We start from the raw sequence: 17,802 nt of genomic DNA on the forward strand, positions 1-17,802 counted from the left end.
GTTATGTACTTGCTCAAAAATTGATTTTGGATATTGGCTATTTTATGATGTGCAAGCCACATGAGGCAATATTATGATGCAAACTCGGTTATTTTACAATAGTGCCTCTGTGTTCTTGTCTACTGCCAGCAGGTCTTATGAGTAGCTAAGCTTTATCTGTTTGTAATACCAGATTGTGCTGTTCCATATAGGCCTATACAACAGTAAAGAGTGATCCTTCTATTCAAGGAAAGAACTTCGAAGACCCCAATCTACCCCTTAGAGGAGCCACTTTAAATAGAGATAACCACACTGAGGTCAGTCTTCAGAGTAGTCTATATGAGAACATATGCTGACATGAGATCACTCTCTCCTCTCATTCCTACACATTTGTATCATTTTTTTTTTCACTATCTGGGAGCCGTGTCTTTCAAGGTCTACATTTGTTCTGTGAAAAAAGAACATTTCCTTTAGACTTTTACAGATGTTACAAATTTTCCTTGTTGCTAAAAAAAAACTTTACAGTATGTATTGGGACAGAGGATTTCAATCTTTTAGATGGCACAGACCCCTATATATATGATCATTCTCATGCAAGGGACCCCCATCCTAATATTTAAAAGGCAGCTATAAATGTTTTGGCAACACTTTATAATAAGGATCATTAGTTAAGCATTAGTAAATGTATTAATTAACATGAACTAACCATGAGCAATACATTTGTTACTGTATTTACTAATCTTCATTAACGTTAGTTAATGAAAATACTGTTGTTCATTGTTTGTTCATGTGAGTTCACAGTGCATTAACTAATGCTAACAAGATTTTAATAGTGTATTAGTAAACTTTGAAATTAACATTAACAAAGATTAATAAATGCTGTATAAGTGCAATTCATATTAGTTCATGTTAACTAATGTAGTTACCTATGTTAACTAATGAACCTTGTTGTAAAGTATTTAAACCAATGTTTTATGTATAAAGACCCAATTTATACTGTAAAAATATTATAAATATATATGTAAAAGATATTTGGGAAATATTAAGTTTTTTATACTCAGTACTATACTGTGTATTATTTTGTCTTTTATAATTCATTTTAATCTATTTATTTGATTTGTTTATTAATATAAATTTTTATTTTCAATGTAATATTTATTTATTTATGTTCATTTTTTTTAATCAAAACTGTATTTTAATCTATTTTTTATTTATTTAAATCTTTTCATTATTTATTTTAATCTATTTATTTTGAACTTATTATTTATTTATTTTTAAATATTTTTATACCCCCTAACACATCACTGTGGCCCCCTAGGGGTCCCCAGACCCGTTTGAAAACTCCTGTATTGTGATACAACTGGGTGCTTAAAGGGTTAGTTCACCCAAAAAATGAAAATTCTGTCATTAATTACTCACCCTCATGTTGTTCCACACCCATAAGACCTTCGTTCACTTTCGGAACACAAATGAAGATATCTTTGATAAAATCCGATGGCTTAGTGAGGCCTGCATTGCCAGCAAGATAATTAACACTTTCAATACCAAAAAAGCTACTAAAAACATATTTAAAACAGTTCATGTGACTACAGTTATGTACAGTTATGAAGCGACAAGAATACTTTTTGTGCACCAAAAAAACAAAATAACAACTTTATTCAACAATATCTAGTAATGGGATTTCAAAATACTGATTTATGAAGCTTTGAAGATTTACAAATCTTTTGTTTGGAATCAGTGGTTCGGAGCGTGTATCAAACTGCCAAAGTCACATGATTTCAGTAAACAAAGCTTCATTAGTGTTTCAAATCGTTTCGAAATTTCACTGGTTCACCACTGGTCACATGAACTGTTTTAAATATGTCTTTAGTAGCTTTCTAGGCATTGATTTGAAAGTGTTAATTATCTTGCTGTCAATGCAGACCTCACTGAGCCATCGGATTTTATCAAAAATATCTTAATTTGTGTTCTGAAGATGAATGAAGGTCTTACAGGCGTGGAACGACATGAGGGTGAGTGATTAATTTCAGAATTTTCATTTTTGGGTGAACTAACCCTTTAAATCATTTTGATGTTGTTACAGGTTAATCGTTCACAAAAAAAAAAAAAATCAATTATTTATTTACCCTCATAAATGACTTAAAGTTTCTTCAAAATGTCTTTTTATGTCTTCCACAGAAGAATTAAAGTCATACATGTTTGAACGACATGAGGGTGAGTAAATTATTTTTTAGATTTTTTTTAATGTAAATAAACAAGTTTTAAAATTGCTTCAAAAGAATTTATTCAAAAATACATATTTGCAAAATAGATTTCAGGCACTTGAACATGAGAGAATCATCAGTTTAGTGTACAACACAGCAGTGCAGGTAATGGACTACGGGGGGGGGGGGGGGGGGGATACATACACATAAACATTGACAAGAACTGCTGGAAATATTTGTGAAAGTGCGACATATTCCATTCAGGTTGATGAACAGTTCTGCACAACAGATTACAAAACAATATACAGAAAAAATATATACAAGACTTCAAATTCTGTAGACAAACATGCAATCAAGCCTAAGAAACATTCACTCAGACCCAAACAGTCCTTATTTTACATTTCGCACCACAAATCATCTTGTGCACTGCACTTCAACACATGTATGGAAAAATAAAGGATAGAAATGTAATAAATTAAGGCAATATTTAATCACGCGAGGAATCAAAGTGCAATCCATTTGGAAACATCAGAATGAGTTACAGTATCCCCAGGTACATTCTCTGATTGAGTCCTTCGGTTTCAGTGTAGACCGTTCTGCTCAATGTACATTTTGGAAAGGGACGCCGCCATAGACTTAGCCAATTCCTCGTCCCTTTTGCGCTGCACCTGGGTGTGACGGCACCAGTCGTCATACTCCGGGTTGGGTTGACAGCTGTCCAGCAGCACATCATAATGACCGTTACTAAGCCAGCTCAACCATATGGCCGGTTTAGACAAGTCCTCTTCGCCCAGGTAGTGCACCATGGTTGATACCGTCGGGCTTTCCACGCTACCCCCAGTGGTCAAGTAGATATTCACATTCAGCATCTGACTCATGGCCAGCAGCTCTGGATAGCCAGCCCATGCACCGTCCTGCGCCGCATTGATCAGAAACTCCCCGACGTCGCCTTCGATGATGGGGTTGAACTCCTCCAGGTGGTCGGCGATGTGGTGCATGGTTTGCTCTCTCAGCTCCTTGTGCATTGACTGGTCCCCATAAGCCGCCTTGGAAATGGCTCGGTACAGGCAGTTCCCATCTGGGATGATGTGAAAGCGGTATTTCTGCCTGTCGTGGAGGTATTTGTTTTGCTTCTCCACTTCGGCCAAGTAACGGGTTACCTTGTTGTCGACGTCACTTTTGGTGGGTGTCGCGGTGGGCTCCTGAAGGATGCGCAGCTCAAAGACGGGATTGTCATCTTCGATGCTTTCCTGCCTTTCAGGGTCTTTAAGAGCTTCAGTTGAGGGTCTTTGTATAGTTTCAAAATTTCTGGAGGGTGTGGCATCATTTTGTAAACATGGCTCCAGTCTTCTCTCACAAACTCTGTAACTGTCATTATCAAAAAGCCTATCGTAGAGGATTGATTTGTTCTCACTTATCTCATCGTTGTCATCCTCAAAAACGCCTCTTCTGGGATCTAAATCCAAGACAGAATCAGAGTGGTGATGATCATCTCCGTTAACTGCGTAAGAAACCCGTTTGTAGTGCGTTTCCAAAGGTTTACGGTTTGTGCGCGGCTCCTTCACGATGTGAATGGGCACAGATCTCTCCACACCATCCGGTCGCGTGATGATAATCTCCGCGGTAGAAGTGTAGAAAACTGGCCTCATCGAGGTGGCCTCGTAACATGAAAAAGCAGGCATGTTTGCGTCAGTCGGTTCCGCTCCAGACAAATATTCCGTTTGAGCTTCTGTGGCGCTTCCGTTAACGGCGTTTTCGACCACCTCCAAAGAACTGGAACTTGCCGCTGTTGCGTTATTAGCGACGCTAGTGAGAGTTACTGAAACTTTTCGAGAGGAGCCGGGGTAGTGTGTTAACGCGCTGCTGTACACGTGCATTTTCAACGTCCTCCCTTTATACAATACGCCTTTGGCCTCGTTGTTACCGAATGATGACAACACAGTCCAAAAATACACTCTGTCATCAATGGCAGCGAATGTGTAGGGCTCGTTTCCATGGATCCTCGTTCCCCGCTGCCACAAAGTTGTCTTGCGTCAGCCCCAAAACAACCCTAATTTTAGCGCGAGCACTGGTAACCGGACCCCGAGTCTCTGACACACCGCCCGGGCCGAGGAGACGACCCGCACCCCGCGGGAATGCGAAAGATGTGATGTGTCACTAGGACTCTCGGCGTTTCTCTCGCTTCTGTTCGTGTTTACGCTAGCGCGCGCGCGCGTCAGGGCGGCGTCGCCAGATTGGAATGCGTGCAGCTTGCCAAGAGGCCGCTGGTTCCCATACAGCTCTGAGGACCACACTGCCTCTCACAGCGAGGAAGTCCCGCCTCACACAAAACTTCATTGGTTCTACTTTATCAAGAAGAGTTGGCTGTAAATCGACTTAAGCATATTAAAGACTTTTCTGGGAAATCTACGTCAGGTCGATGCGGCATCAATCCAAAACTTCAATCCAATTCTTTTTTTCATAAAAGTAACGCAAATAATTTGCTCGTTGTAGCTTTCATCACTCGTTTTCCCTTATATGGTTTCAAACTCCCATTTGACACAAAGAGTTGAAGAATTGTGAACATTTTGTTACACACAACTAATCCCCCAATCCCAGAGTTCCTGAATATTCTGACTCATGACCTCATCCATCATGACATCATATTCTGCAAGGAGAGTCTCAACAGCCTTTTACTGCACCTGTTCTGTGGGTTAGTAGTCTTTGCATAGTTCCTTAGTGGTTCATAGTTCCCAATCGTCTATTTACGTATGCATCTATGTGTAACTATATATGTATATCTATAAATGTATTTATCTATGTATCTTTATCTATCTGATCTATCTATCTATCTATCTATCTATCTATCTATCTATCTATCTATCTATCTATCTATCTATCTATCTATCTATCTATCTATCTATCTATCTATCTATCTATCTTTATCCTGATGAGACCTGCAGCAATGGAGTTTATTCCTCTTTAGAGAACATTATATTTTAACAAATTACTCTGACACCATTCATGTCACAGATTTAAGAGCACATTCAGGGCTTTGCAGAGATACCAAATGTTGGGAGCTGTAACCATGACAACTCCCTCTCCTTGGTCTTTAAAAATGACTGAATGATCAAATTTAGCACTCTTGAAATATGATAATATTTTATAATTATCATTTAAATCAGACTAATTTTCAAATTGTTTGTCAGAAATCAACATCTTAGGATAACATTATGGGGTTTCAAATCAGAATATGACTTTCTGTTACAAAACAGGGCATGGATTTCATACATGACCTCTGTAGAGGACACCGGGACTTATATCATGGGATATCAGGCATTTTGGAGACACAACAAGTGAATAAAGAATATCAATGTTCTTATGAAATATGAGATACTCTTATGAAAATATTCCCAATCAGTACACGTATTATTACTACACTTCTTTTTTCATTACATGTTGCCTCAAGACCACATTAATATGCAAATTACAGTGTATAGGTTCATTGCATAGAATGGGATTAGCATTTATGGCCATGTTTACATGCATAAAGTAAGATGGTATATCAAATCATTCTGTTATATCTTTCATAACAGAGTTGAGAAACATCTTTATACATCGTTTGGATTAAAGAAAAAGCTGATTGGTGAATGAAAAAAAAAAACATTGTTTTTGCCTATTCATGTCTTTTAATTTATTATCTTAAAGGGATAGTTCACCCAAAAATGAAAATTCTATCATAATTTACTCACCCTCAAGTTGTTCAAAATCTGTATAATTTTCTTTGTTCTGTTGAACACAAAGGAAAATATTTTGAAGAATGTGTTGTTAAACTCAACAGTTTTGGGGCACCATTGACTTCCATAGTATTTTTTTTTTCCTATGGAAGTCAATGGTGCCCCAAAGTGGCCTGGTTACAAACTTTTTTCAAAATATCATTCTTTGTGTTCAACAGAACAAAGAAATTTATACAGATTTGGAACAACTTGAGGGTGAGTAAATTATGATAGAATTTTCATTTTTGGGTGAACTATCCTTTTAATAAATGGGTCCCGATGTCCTCTACAGAGTCATCTATCTATCTAAAGGTGAATACAGAGGAAGTGAACAGATCATGTTAGGTAAGTTGAAACGACATAAGTTTTAAATAACTTCCACATAAGTGTCATACATAGTTCCGCCATGTTCTCATGTCCCTCTATGCTTGTGTCACTGAGAAGGAAAATATCTCATGTCCTCATACACCTCCTAAAAGAGATCACTGTGCACTGCCTATTTAATAGTATAGCGTATAGGTCAGAGATTAAGAGCGGTGTACACATTTAGGACATTTAATATTGGTATTTAACAGGGGTAAATTTATTTCACTTCGAATCAAAATATATCGGTTTGGTATTGTATATAAAAGTTAAGTCATTATTAGCAAGTCATTTTTACCAATAGGTGGCAGTCAAATGCTTCTATGACGCTTTGGAGTGACACGCCTGCAGTTGCGCAATGTAACACCAGGGGGAGCTATTGGTCTTTGTTTATCAGATAACAGCAACACGCCTTTTTGTGATGTTACACAATCCGAAGTGAGCTGTGTCAGGTTTATGAGAAATCGTGAATCATCACGTCTTCTCGCATCTATTGTTGAGCCAGTGAGCATAAAGACATTACCTCACCGAGTTTTAATTGTTTACTTTAAGCAGTGTTAAGATTTTGGTAATCATATCAGACTGTGTAGACACGGGCTATTGTTTACGCCTGTGTAGTCCAGAGTAACCTGTGCTCTTATCAACAGTAAATTGAGAATTAAGGCCAGCCAGACGCATGACGCATGCACGCCTCGCATGGAAAAGTCAACGACCTGACCTATATCTATTGACTCCAAATACTGCGTTATAAGCCATGTGCCTCATTGTTTTGACAAGCAGATACGCTTGGTTTTAAAGCTCTGTGACTGAATCATGTATGTTCTGACACGTATATAATAACGTGTGACGGATACACTGAACACTGTGCGTTTGAGCACTTTCTGACGCTAAAATTCTGAACCGTTTTGGATTATGCGCCTAGTTGGAACAACAACAGATGAACATAGGGCTCCATACGCAAGAGAGATAATCAGCGTTAAGAATTCTGAGACTGCTGTGATTTGAATTAAGGACGCGTCACCAGGACAGCTGAAGAAACAAGCGATTCTTGCTTTACAACCATAATCCCAACGGTCAACTGGATATCACGCAGCGCTGCGCCAACAGGAAGCATCTCGCACGGTTTACAAATGGGGCTGTGCTGGGAACCGATCTTAGAACCCCTTTTTTAAAATGGTTCCATGAAGTTAAAAGCGTTCGAACGAGCATTCTGAAAACCTTCCTTTTTTGCACTAACACACCTCTACTAAATCTAAAGCGCGAAACATAAAGCGACCTGTCTATCCGACTCCTGAACAAATGACTCTTTTGAGTCGGTTCTTTTTAATGAATTGAAAACACATACAGCGCCAACAGAGTAGTCCGATTCCAGAACCAATGACTCTTACGAGCTGATTCTCTTCAGTGAATCACTCACATTCAACTCGACCAATGTATAGTTCAGTTCCCGGTCGAATGATTCTTAAGGCTGGTTCTTTACAGTGAATCAAAACACTTTAATTATTCTGACTCACTTAACAGCGAGTTTCTTTCGTAACGTCGAAACTTTCAATAGCCTATTGAATTATGTTTTAGGCTACTCAAAACTTGTGAGATTAAGTTAAAAGCGCACATTGTTGTAATATTCAGCGGTAGCCTGTCTTATAAAATTACAGTTTTGCTTAGTTCGTATTTTTAATACAGCCTAGCTTATACTGCCTCCTCTAAAAAGTCTGAGAAGTCAGTTAAAAACTGTAAACATACTGAAGAAACAATTATGCTAAACTAATTTCTAATGTTTTGAATCTGTTCAGATGAAATCTGAAATCGTGCCAGGGCATTGTAGCTTATAGCTAATAAGTATCGCATTTTAAACGTTCTAAAAGAATCATTAATGGAACCGGATATTCCATACGATTCTCTCAAGCTTGCAACAGCATCATGGACATCTGTCACCTGAAATAAATGCCGCATTGCACCTGATAACACATCAACACTATCCTGCAGTAAAACATTTTTTTTTTTGCCATATAAACACTAGTAACACTCAAACATCTCAGTCAAAAATACAACGCACCGCAACCAAAAATATTGTTTTGCAGTAGGGCGCCTAACAGAAGTATGCTGATGAAAGCAGCCCCAAATATATCCCTGCCATGTGTCTGCCTCTTGGTAATGTTAACCTACATTCATAATAAACCAGCTTCCTGTCTCTCTGCCGCAGTCATTAAAGGGAAACGTGCAGGAACTAGATCCAATTCAATGTCCAAAACACGTCTCCACAAACACATCCCTCGTGCTGGATCTGTCTCTAAACACGTTTAAGATTCGAATCGGTTTGTCAAAAAGCCCTTTTTCGGTCTCTTTTTATCCTTTTTGTATGTCTGATGTCAGATTTTTCCCTCTTGCCCTCGGAGGGGGAGGATCTAACCGCGTTGAGTCACGCAGCTGTCAAAGATAGCTGTCACCCAGTTTCCACATCAAACACACTGAATGAGACGCGCAGCCTGTCCCAGGTACCCGACAATGTGTTGCGTCTCCGACAAATGAAAAACGCGCTCCGCGGCGATTCCTCGACAAAAAGAAATATTTCGCTCGATACTTCGTAACAATCTGGAATAATACAGTTGTGTGTGATTAAAGCGAGGAAGAATCGACCTCCTTGTTGCCAACGTGAAAAGGGGAATTTTGACGGACATGAAGACCAAAAAGGGTATGTATTCTCTCGATATGGGTGATAGTGGCGATATATATTACATTTTTAGCGGTGATTGTAACAAATGGATAGAACTTGTCGATGATGGTTGAACAGAAAATGTCTGGCATTGCCTGCTATTGTTTTCCGCTGCAGACAAAACAGCCTTTTTCTCACCATGTGCTGGCGGGCTGTCACAATGAGCCGTTTCGCGTTATTAACACGCGTGGTTTTTATTCACAATATATAAGCTTTGGTTTCGTTCAAACGTGCTTATTTAACAGTTGTGTTTATTTTAGCTGTTTTAAAGTGTTGTTCTACTAATCAATCTACAACTGTAACTTTAAGTAGTCTCACAAAGGTAACTCTAATGAGGTTTTTGTCGTGCATGTTTGAGTGTGTATAAAATGCCTTCGTGTTATAGTTGAACTCCTTTGGCTTGGGGAAAAATGTTCACGCGCTCAGAGTTTCTCATAACACTGACTCAAGTTTTGTTGGGAATATGAGGGAAACTTTCCAAGTGTGTCCTTTCTTTATTTGACGACTACTTTCTCTGCGTCTGAACATTTTGTCGCGGTTTAAATGTGCAACAATAAATGCTGACCTCCTTTTGTGAAGTTTGTGTATTTCGCGCCGCTTCCTCGAGGCGACGCTTTCACATTCCCTCCGACCTCGTGTTTCTCACAGCACACAATAGAGTCCGAGCTATTTTCTGTTATCAAGTTAATATTTCTCATATATTATGACGTGTAACCGCGTAGAGAGTCGTGTCAGGCTTTTATCTGTCACCTGACGTGATTTCACAAGTTTTCAACTTGTGAAAAGTCGAAAAAACAGAGTTTGAAATGTCCCACAAGCGACATTCTTTTGTTCGGTCTTGAGATTTGCAACAGGTTCCCCTCCCCCTCCTCCTCCACATGTAGGCCGACGACAAAGTTACTCCTTATTACTCCTCTTCACGAGTTCAGTCGTTTTCTCACACAACATCAAAGATAAACGTGTACGTGATTTCACTCGTTTCGTTTTTAGACCGTTAAGTCCCACGCTCACGCTCTAGCTGAAGTTGGGGAAAGTTTTCTTTCACTTACAGAGTGCTCATGAACTAAAAGTCCCCTTCAGCACTCTGAGTGCAACGTCTTATTGACAAACTAACCGGTTTATGAAGTTATAATAACATTCAAGCCATCATCATAAGCAGGGAAAGTTGTCAGATCAGCATTTAAAGGGACAGTGCGACCAAAATCATAACTCTGTCATCTTTTACTCACCCCCATGTTATTCCAAACCCGCATTTCTTTCTTCCACAAAAGGAGCTGGTAGGCAGAATGAGACTCAGTCATGATTCATTTTATTTTCCTTTTCATACAGTTAAAGCGAATAGTGATTGATACTGTCATTCTGCCTTTGTGTTCCATCTAAGAAAATCACACATGGTTTGAGGGTGAGAAAATAATGACAGAATTTTATTTTTGTGGTGAACTGGCCCTTTAAGTGAGTTTTATGTTTAATCATAGTTTTTATGAGAGTGTATTTACAGTGCTCGGAAATGCACCATGAAACATTGACACTGTTTAGAGTCTTTGTGACGCCTCCACTTCATCCATGAATCACATGGCTTCGCTTGACAGCAGGGATGTGACACATCAGCTGCCACACACACTCTCTCTCTCACAGATGCACGCTTATACATGCATACAGACGGCCAGGCGCTGTTGTGAAGCGTTCCGCAGTTGGCATTTTGGAGGGAGAGACAGTGTGTGTGTGAGATAGGGGGAGGAGGAGGGTCCTCAGCAGGGGTTGGGGGGTTGATGTTTGACTGGGTGTCTTTTGTCCTCCTTCACACACATGGGTACACACTGATTCCCATTCCCTGAAACACACTTATTGATTGTTAAAAACACATTGCTCATACACCAGATTGACTTCATACTTCAAAGCCTTTTTGTATAGAAAGTAGTATAATGTTGTAAACTTCATAGTTTTTAAGTGGCAGTGTTTCTCGTCTCGTATGCCTACAGGTGTGTTGGCGATGTCCGGAAGCGAGACGGAGGACGAGGACAGTTTGGATGTGCCTCTTGACCTCTCTTCAAATGGAGGAGTGTCAGGGAAGAGGAAGAGGAGAGGAAACTTGCCCAAAGAGTCAGTACAGATACTCCGGGACTGGCTCTACCAACACCGCTACAATGCTTATCCATCAGAGCAGGAAAAAGCCCTGCTGTCCAAGCAGACCCATCTCTCCACACTACAGGTACTGAACATTTATAGAAGTGTATATATGTGGCCTAGTACAGAACAAAAACAAACAAACTAGGGAATGTAATGCAGCTAATCAAATTTCCCATGGTTATGGAAAACTGAAATATACTGAAATAATGTTAAAACTGTGATTTCCAGGCTGTATTATTTGTATATTAATATAGTATTTAATAATATTTCGAATTAGCTTCTATTTTTATATTTTAAGACAACATTTCTAATTTTCACATACGTTTTTAAAGTGTGTTTTCATCTATTATTTATATTTTATTTTATTAAAGCTTTTTTCAGTTACAAAAAAAAACAATTTTTAATGGTTTTAGTTTTAGTTAACAGCAACAACACTGTTTCCAGGTCTGGAAAATTCACAAAAATATTCATTTTATTGTTTAGAAATTGCTCTTTGTGATTGAAGCATCTAAAATACTGTATATAAAATAGATTAAACAATATAATATTCAAAATCATGAGGCTAAAAAGTTTGAGAAATATTTGAATGACTCAGAGCAGTTTCTTAAGTTATGCTTCAGAGAAGGTTTGAAGTTTCTCACGACTGCTTTTTTTCTGTCAAGAATGCAAAGGGGAATTTTTCAGTTTTCTGCTTTGTTGATCAGTAATCTATTTATATGCTTCACAGGAGCGCAGTTAACTGTCATCAATGTCTAGTTCAACTGACGTGTGAAGGAAACCGAAAGGTTCAATGTCATAAATAGCAGAGGGCCAAAAAAATACGTCAGAGAAAGAAAGAGTCAGCTCTTTTCGCTAGCGCTCCTGCGTTTAAGATCACACATTTTATTCCCGCTGAGTTTTAGCGTCATATAAACAACACTTCCTGTGAATGCAGTCAATGGAGAGAATTCCTGTGGACAGATGAGTGAATAACTGTTTTGAGTCATCTGAGATGTAGCCACATAGAGAGGGAGAGAGAGAGAGAGAGAGAGAGAGAGAGAGAGAGACTTGCTCAGACACTGGGCCAGGAATTTCCCCTGCGCTCAGCCAGCTGTCTCACTAACAATAGGGAGACACAATACACACACATTAACATAGTGAAGACTACCAGGCTCAGGCGGACCGTTGGATACACAATACAGCCCCATTACCCAGAGAGCCAAAGAGGCTTCTCTTCTGAAGAGACTCGCTGGAAAACAATACAGGAGCATTACCATACTGAGGACTGCTTCTTGAAAACGGCCCTTTTAGAAACTGAGAAAGAAAAGTTGGAACTCAAGTTATTTCATTATGGCATAATGTGTATATTGAGAAAGTAGGCCAGAATAGAATTGTAAAAGTCAAAACAGCTCTGCTTATTGTTGTAGCGAGTGTACTAAGTTTAAAATGCTGAAAAGTTTTTGTTGTACGTGTAGTGTCAAAATAGATAATAAAATAAATAAAAAAGTAAAAATTAAATAAAATGCAGCATTAAAAATTAAGTAAATGTTTATATATATATATATATATATAAAATCAATGTTAGTTTAACATAGTTTAATATATATATATATATATATATATATATATATTAGTTAAACTAACATTGATTTTATGTTCCTAGCTGAATATAATTAATTTTAGACTATTTTTAGACTTGATCTATGTGTATTTACACTTAAACTTCAGTGTAAATTAGTAAATTATCAGTTGCATGTGGTGCATTATCTTCATTGGCTAAAAAGGCCAGCAGAGTTCAATTGTTGATTTAAACTAAAGGTGTCAACAGTCGGCCATTACTAACGAAAGTAATTGGTCTTTTTGTAGAGATGCACACCGAAGTCAAGCATTCACATGTGTTTTCTATAACCTGAAATGTTGGATTTGCATTAGAGTAGTTCTTACACCCCCTCAGGTGAGATTCACCAGAGCCGTGAAAGATACAGCGCTATTAGCATGATTAAGGCCTAAAGCCCTTAGGCCCAACAAAGAGAACAATCTGAGGGATAAAGGTGAACTGTTACTTAGGTGATTGAGAGAAATCTTCACCGCCAAGAGCTTCCTGCTTTCAACCGCCGACTCAGCTTTTTAAAAGAGGAAAAACATAAATAGAGTCAGAGATCTGTCACATGTTAACTCAATACAGACTCATGAATTTCCATTTTAAACTTGAGCAAGACAGTGCACAAACAAAATAAAAGGTTTTATAGGACTATAGGCTTTGAAATTAGAGATAGAATGTGAGGCTATTCATCCCATTAGAAAATAACCATATTTAGTTGCTTAATTGTATATTTTTTTATTAAAATGCCTTATTTTTGTTGTTCTTATTTAATAAAAACTTAATTTAGGTTAATAAAAGAAACTTTTTTTTATTTAAAAAGTGTCCTGTTTTACAGTTTTAAAGAACAAAACAAACAAAAAAGAACGGCTTATTTAGATGATCTACTTCTTTATTATTGGATTATAGGACATGATATATGTTATTGATGCACAAATAAGTAAATAAAAATATTGAAAAATTCATATTGCTATGATTTGTAGTATGTTAGCGTTTTAACGTATTATAATCTGCTCTTTTCTGCACAGGTGTGCAACTGGTTTATAAACGCCCGGCGACGACTCCTTCCTGAGATGCTTCGGAAAGACGGCAAGGACCCCAACCAGTTCACCATCTCGCGACGGGGCAGCAAGGGCGGCGAGATGCTCAGCGACAACTCCCAGTCCCCCAAACACGGTCTCCTCGCTAACGGAGAGGACCGCAACAGTTATGAGCCCGGCTCGCCTCACCCAACCAGCAACACACCCACTTCTAACAGTTACCCCAAAAAGGCCCTGTCCCCCAAAACACCCCCCTCGCCCGGACCTGTCTTACCCAGACCCTCCGTCATCTGCCACACCACCATCACCACGGGCACACAAGGCATCGGCACGACAACGCGCCTTGGCGTCGAGGGAGCCACGGAGCTCCCGCTCACAGACGCCGCCGGCCTGTTCGGGTGTCGCGGGGAGGGTAACGTCAGCCCCCAGAGCGGCCTGTTCAACACCCCGCCGCCCACCCCGCCCGATCTCACCCAGGACTTCAGTGGCTTCCAGCTGCTGGTTGACGTGGCGCTCAAGAGGGCCGCAGAAATGGAGCTGCAGGCCAAACAGCTCCTCGCCTGAAGATAAAAAAGACGGATGGATGAATGAAAAAGCTTCATCGATGTTTGTTTCTTGCCCCCCAAAACTGAACTCCACAGCGAGTTCAAAAAAACTTGACTGAGCAACAGAAAGCAAACAAGCATGGCCTGATCATTTCTATTTTTGGTAAATGTAAATCAAATTGATGAGGATTCCTTTATGTAAAGCATTTCAAGGTGCCTTGGCAGTCAGTTCTTTTTTTGTATTCCATTTATATGTAAATAAATATGTATCTTTTCATTTTGTACACAGGGGACCAAAACCAAACAGTAATACGACTTCCTGTCTTTCCTTCTTTACGAGAAGATGAGCGCTTCTCCCATTCCTCATGAGTCTTTCTTTCTCGTTTTCAGAGATTCGGCTCTATGATTGTTGATTTTGCCTCATTTTTAGAGAACACGTCTGATATTCTGCCTCGTTTTTTTGCACAAAATGGCAGGTCATCTCAGTATCTTATCAACTCTAGCTTTCTCTCCAACAGACTCTAATCACTACTGCACCGGGTCATTCTGTGTCTCATAGATGTTCAGTTTTTTGTATTGTTTTTTGTTGTAAAGTTTCAGATGCTGTCGTTAGTATGTTTCTTTTTTTCCTTTCATTACTCTTGAGGGATATTCAGATGTAGCAGAACTATAGTCTGAGATTTCCTCTGAATACTCAGTGTAGAAACGGCCAGTGAATGTGCCCACATGCTCCCCACCCCACCCCTAAACACACACACACACACACACATACATACACACCTTGGACAAATGAGCTGGAAGAATGAACACTACATGACTTGTATTAAGTTTTTTCTTTTTTGTTTATTACGTTGAGACCACTTTCAGAGGATAAAAGGAAAGAATGGTTTTATGTCACCAAATATGTTGATTTCAAGGTTTTGGGACCTTAGACCAGTGCATTTACAGTAGCCAATGTGACATGATGCCCAATGATGTGACTTCTCCTCCTTACTGTGCAATGTATGTGGCAAATAGGGGTCACACGGTGTTCAAATAAAGTTTTGTTTTCTACAAAATTAATCTCCTTTCTTCTGCTTATTTTTAACTACATTGTTCGACAAGTGTTTTTAGTGGGAAAATTGAGAGGTTCTTATATTCAAGGCTGTTTTACCTCTAAACAAAGAGTATCATTGAAAAGATTAGCCTTCAGATGACACTTCTTTCCAGTAGTGTTTGAAAAATGAAATAACATGTAAGGTCAGACAGAAAATGTGGATTGCTTTCATAAAGCGAAAGCCAGCATGAACAGGTACATCCAAACGAGGTGATTTATACCAATCCAACGCTGCCCTACCTTGACATCTAACACATATTAAAGGCATGTTCTTACAGGCTATTGCTAAATCATACTGACATTCTTCTGTGTGTGTAAGCTTCACAAGAACGCCAATTAGCATAATCCTGCATTTAATTAGCGGTGGCTAAAACCAGACGTCAACGATGGCTTGCCAATGGCGTCTGTGAGAGTGCATGTCTGTATCTGAGCACAGACAATAAAGACGGATTAGCGGGGACACGTCTGTCCTGGATATTCAATCACACTCGGTTAGACAGCTGTTCTTTACTTTAGACTTCTCATTGGGCTGAGATCCAAACAAACAACTCAAAGGGTCATTGGTCTGGTTGGCAACAAGTGATCAAAGTGATTAGCAGCTCAAAGCGGTTAATTAACCGAACACCTATATTTAAAAAGACATTACGTTCTATAATACTAAAGACTTTTGTATGTCTCACACATATTAGATGAGAGTTTATCTGTTCTCTGGGTTCATCTGTGGAAGAAGCCTGAAGCTCTCTACTAATAATAATCAAAGAAGATCTGTTCTCCTACTCAGGCCTCAGGCAATGATTTAAACTATGGAAGCCTGTTTTCAACTCAGAGAAAAATATAAAGAAGCTAATAGTAAGAAAGTTTAAAACAAGCAAAATTGGGAAATATGAAGGAAAAACTGTGAGGTTACGCAAAATAAATGAGTTGCAATTGTGAGCTAGAAAGTCACAAAGACATAAAGCCGGAATAATAGTGAGACAATTTAAAATAACCCAAATTGCAAAGCACTTGTCAAAATAATGCGAAATAAAGTTACAATTACGAAAAACAGTCAAATTATGAAAAACAATGACACAATATAAAGTCTTAATTATGAGAAATAAAACTGCAGCTGTGATATAAAAAGTGCAATTACGAGAAAAAAGACGCAATAGTCTCGTGTAGCCAGACCTTCAGACTGACGGCAGGAGGTCTGGACTCTATCGTAGCTTTCAAGGACCGCCCAAGAGGACGTTTGACTGACATGTAACGCAACCAATCACGGTTCGTCATGTTTAGGGGCGTGAACATGTAAAGTCGATGATGTCCCTACAATAACAGACCAGCGTGCATCTAATAAATTATTCATCCAAGAACGTTGTGCAAGTTTACTGCAACTGTGGAGCTGTGAACTTCACATCCTTTTGAAAATCCAGTGTTTAGTTGATTCTGGTAAGCGCTCATTGTCACAGTTGTAAACATGATGGCGTTCTTCTTCCACGAGGGGGTTTGGCACCACGGCATTTGTTTCCAGGCGGACCATTAAAGAACGTGACACACACGTCTCCCGGACATCCTGTAGAATCCAACCAACCAGATGACGACTTTGAAAATCCTGAAGTGATTCCAGTTAAGTGTGCCATATCAGATTTTCAGCCAACGGTTGGTGGGCATGACGTCCGAGGCTCAGACTAAAGACTAATTTCGAGAAACTGACGTAATTGTGAGTGTACCGGCACTTCGCACATGTTGCCAGTAGAGCATCTCTAGGCCCTTTTTCTACTCAGAAAATGTTATTTTTATTTGAACATTTCATTTTAAATTAAAATGTATTATTGTGGATGTGGCATTAGATTAACATCATGCACAGAAATTATTAAAGACACAATCACACTGTAAAAATGATTAGTTGGTTTAGGCATAACTTAAAGTAGCCTAACTTGATTACCTTAACATTTTGAGTTCAATTAAACAAAAAAATTGAGTAGATACAAAAAATGAGATTAGTTTATTCAACAGAAACTCAAAATATTATGTTTTCTAAACAACATTTGTAAACCTTAGCAGATTTGACAAAAGATTTGTGAAGTTATAATTCATGAAAAAAAAAAAAAAAAAAAATATATATATATATATTTATTTATTTATATATATATTTTTTTTACAGTGCAGTGACAGACAGAACTTAGTCAATGCACTGATTTAAACTGCTCAATAGTGAATGACAGAGAAACATGTAGTTATTTCATTCTAAATAATGAGCCAATGAGACATTTATAGCCTTATAATAAAGGGATTTGTGGTTTTTGATGACATTTTGAATTATAGAAGTGGCAAATTGATAGATTCGTGTTCTCTTATTTATTTATTTTTTATAAAGAAAACTAGAATATAGGAAATAGAAAAAAAAGGAATGGTTTTACAT

General features: G+C 38.5%; 2 protein-coding genes across 4 annotated transcripts; one reads left to right on the forward strand and one right to left on the reverse strand.

Annotated features, from left to right (window-relative positions):
- Window positions 1-2,246: 2,246 nt before the first annotated feature.
- Window positions 2,247-4,481, reverse strand: LOC125257711 (OTU domain-containing protein 1). Its single transcript, XM_048174361.1, has one exon. It carries the CDS (start codon window positions 4,058-4,060, stop codon window positions 2,765-2,767), a length of 1,296 nt encoding a protein of 431 aa, XP_048030318.1. The 5' UTR covers window positions 4,061-4,481; the 3' UTR covers window positions 2,247-2,764.
- Window positions 4,482-4,787: 306 nt separating this feature from the next.
- On the forward strand, window positions 4,788-15,363 carry tgif1 (TGFB-induced factor homeobox 1). Of its 3 annotated transcripts, none has more exons than XM_048174362.1 (3): window positions 4,788-4,875; window positions 10,994-11,223; window positions 13,749-15,363. In XM_048174362.1, the coding sequence occupies exons 1-3, from the start codon at window positions 4,803-4,805 to the stop codon at window positions 14,322-14,324; spliced, it is 879 nt and encodes a 292-aa protein (XP_048030319.1). In that variant the 5' UTR covers window positions 4,788-4,802; the 3' UTR covers window positions 14,325-15,363. The 3 variants fall into 3 exon arrangements, with proteins under 3 accessions (XP_048030319.1, XP_048030320.1, XP_048030321.1); XM_048174363.1 differs by lacking the exon at window positions 4,788-4,875 and adding an exon at window positions 8,530-8,993; XM_048174364.1 differs by lacking the exon at window positions 4,788-4,875 and adding an exon at window positions 10,805-10,824.
- Window positions 15,364-17,802: the final 2,439 nt, after the last annotated feature.

Source organism: Megalobrama amblycephala, linkage group LG22 (assembly GCF_018812025.1).
Source record: "Megalobrama amblycephala isolate DHTTF-2021 linkage group LG22, ASM1881202v1, whole genome shotgun sequence".
Lineage (NCBI taxonomy): Eukaryota > Metazoa > Chordata > Actinopteri > Cypriniformes > Xenocyprididae > Megalobrama > Megalobrama amblycephala.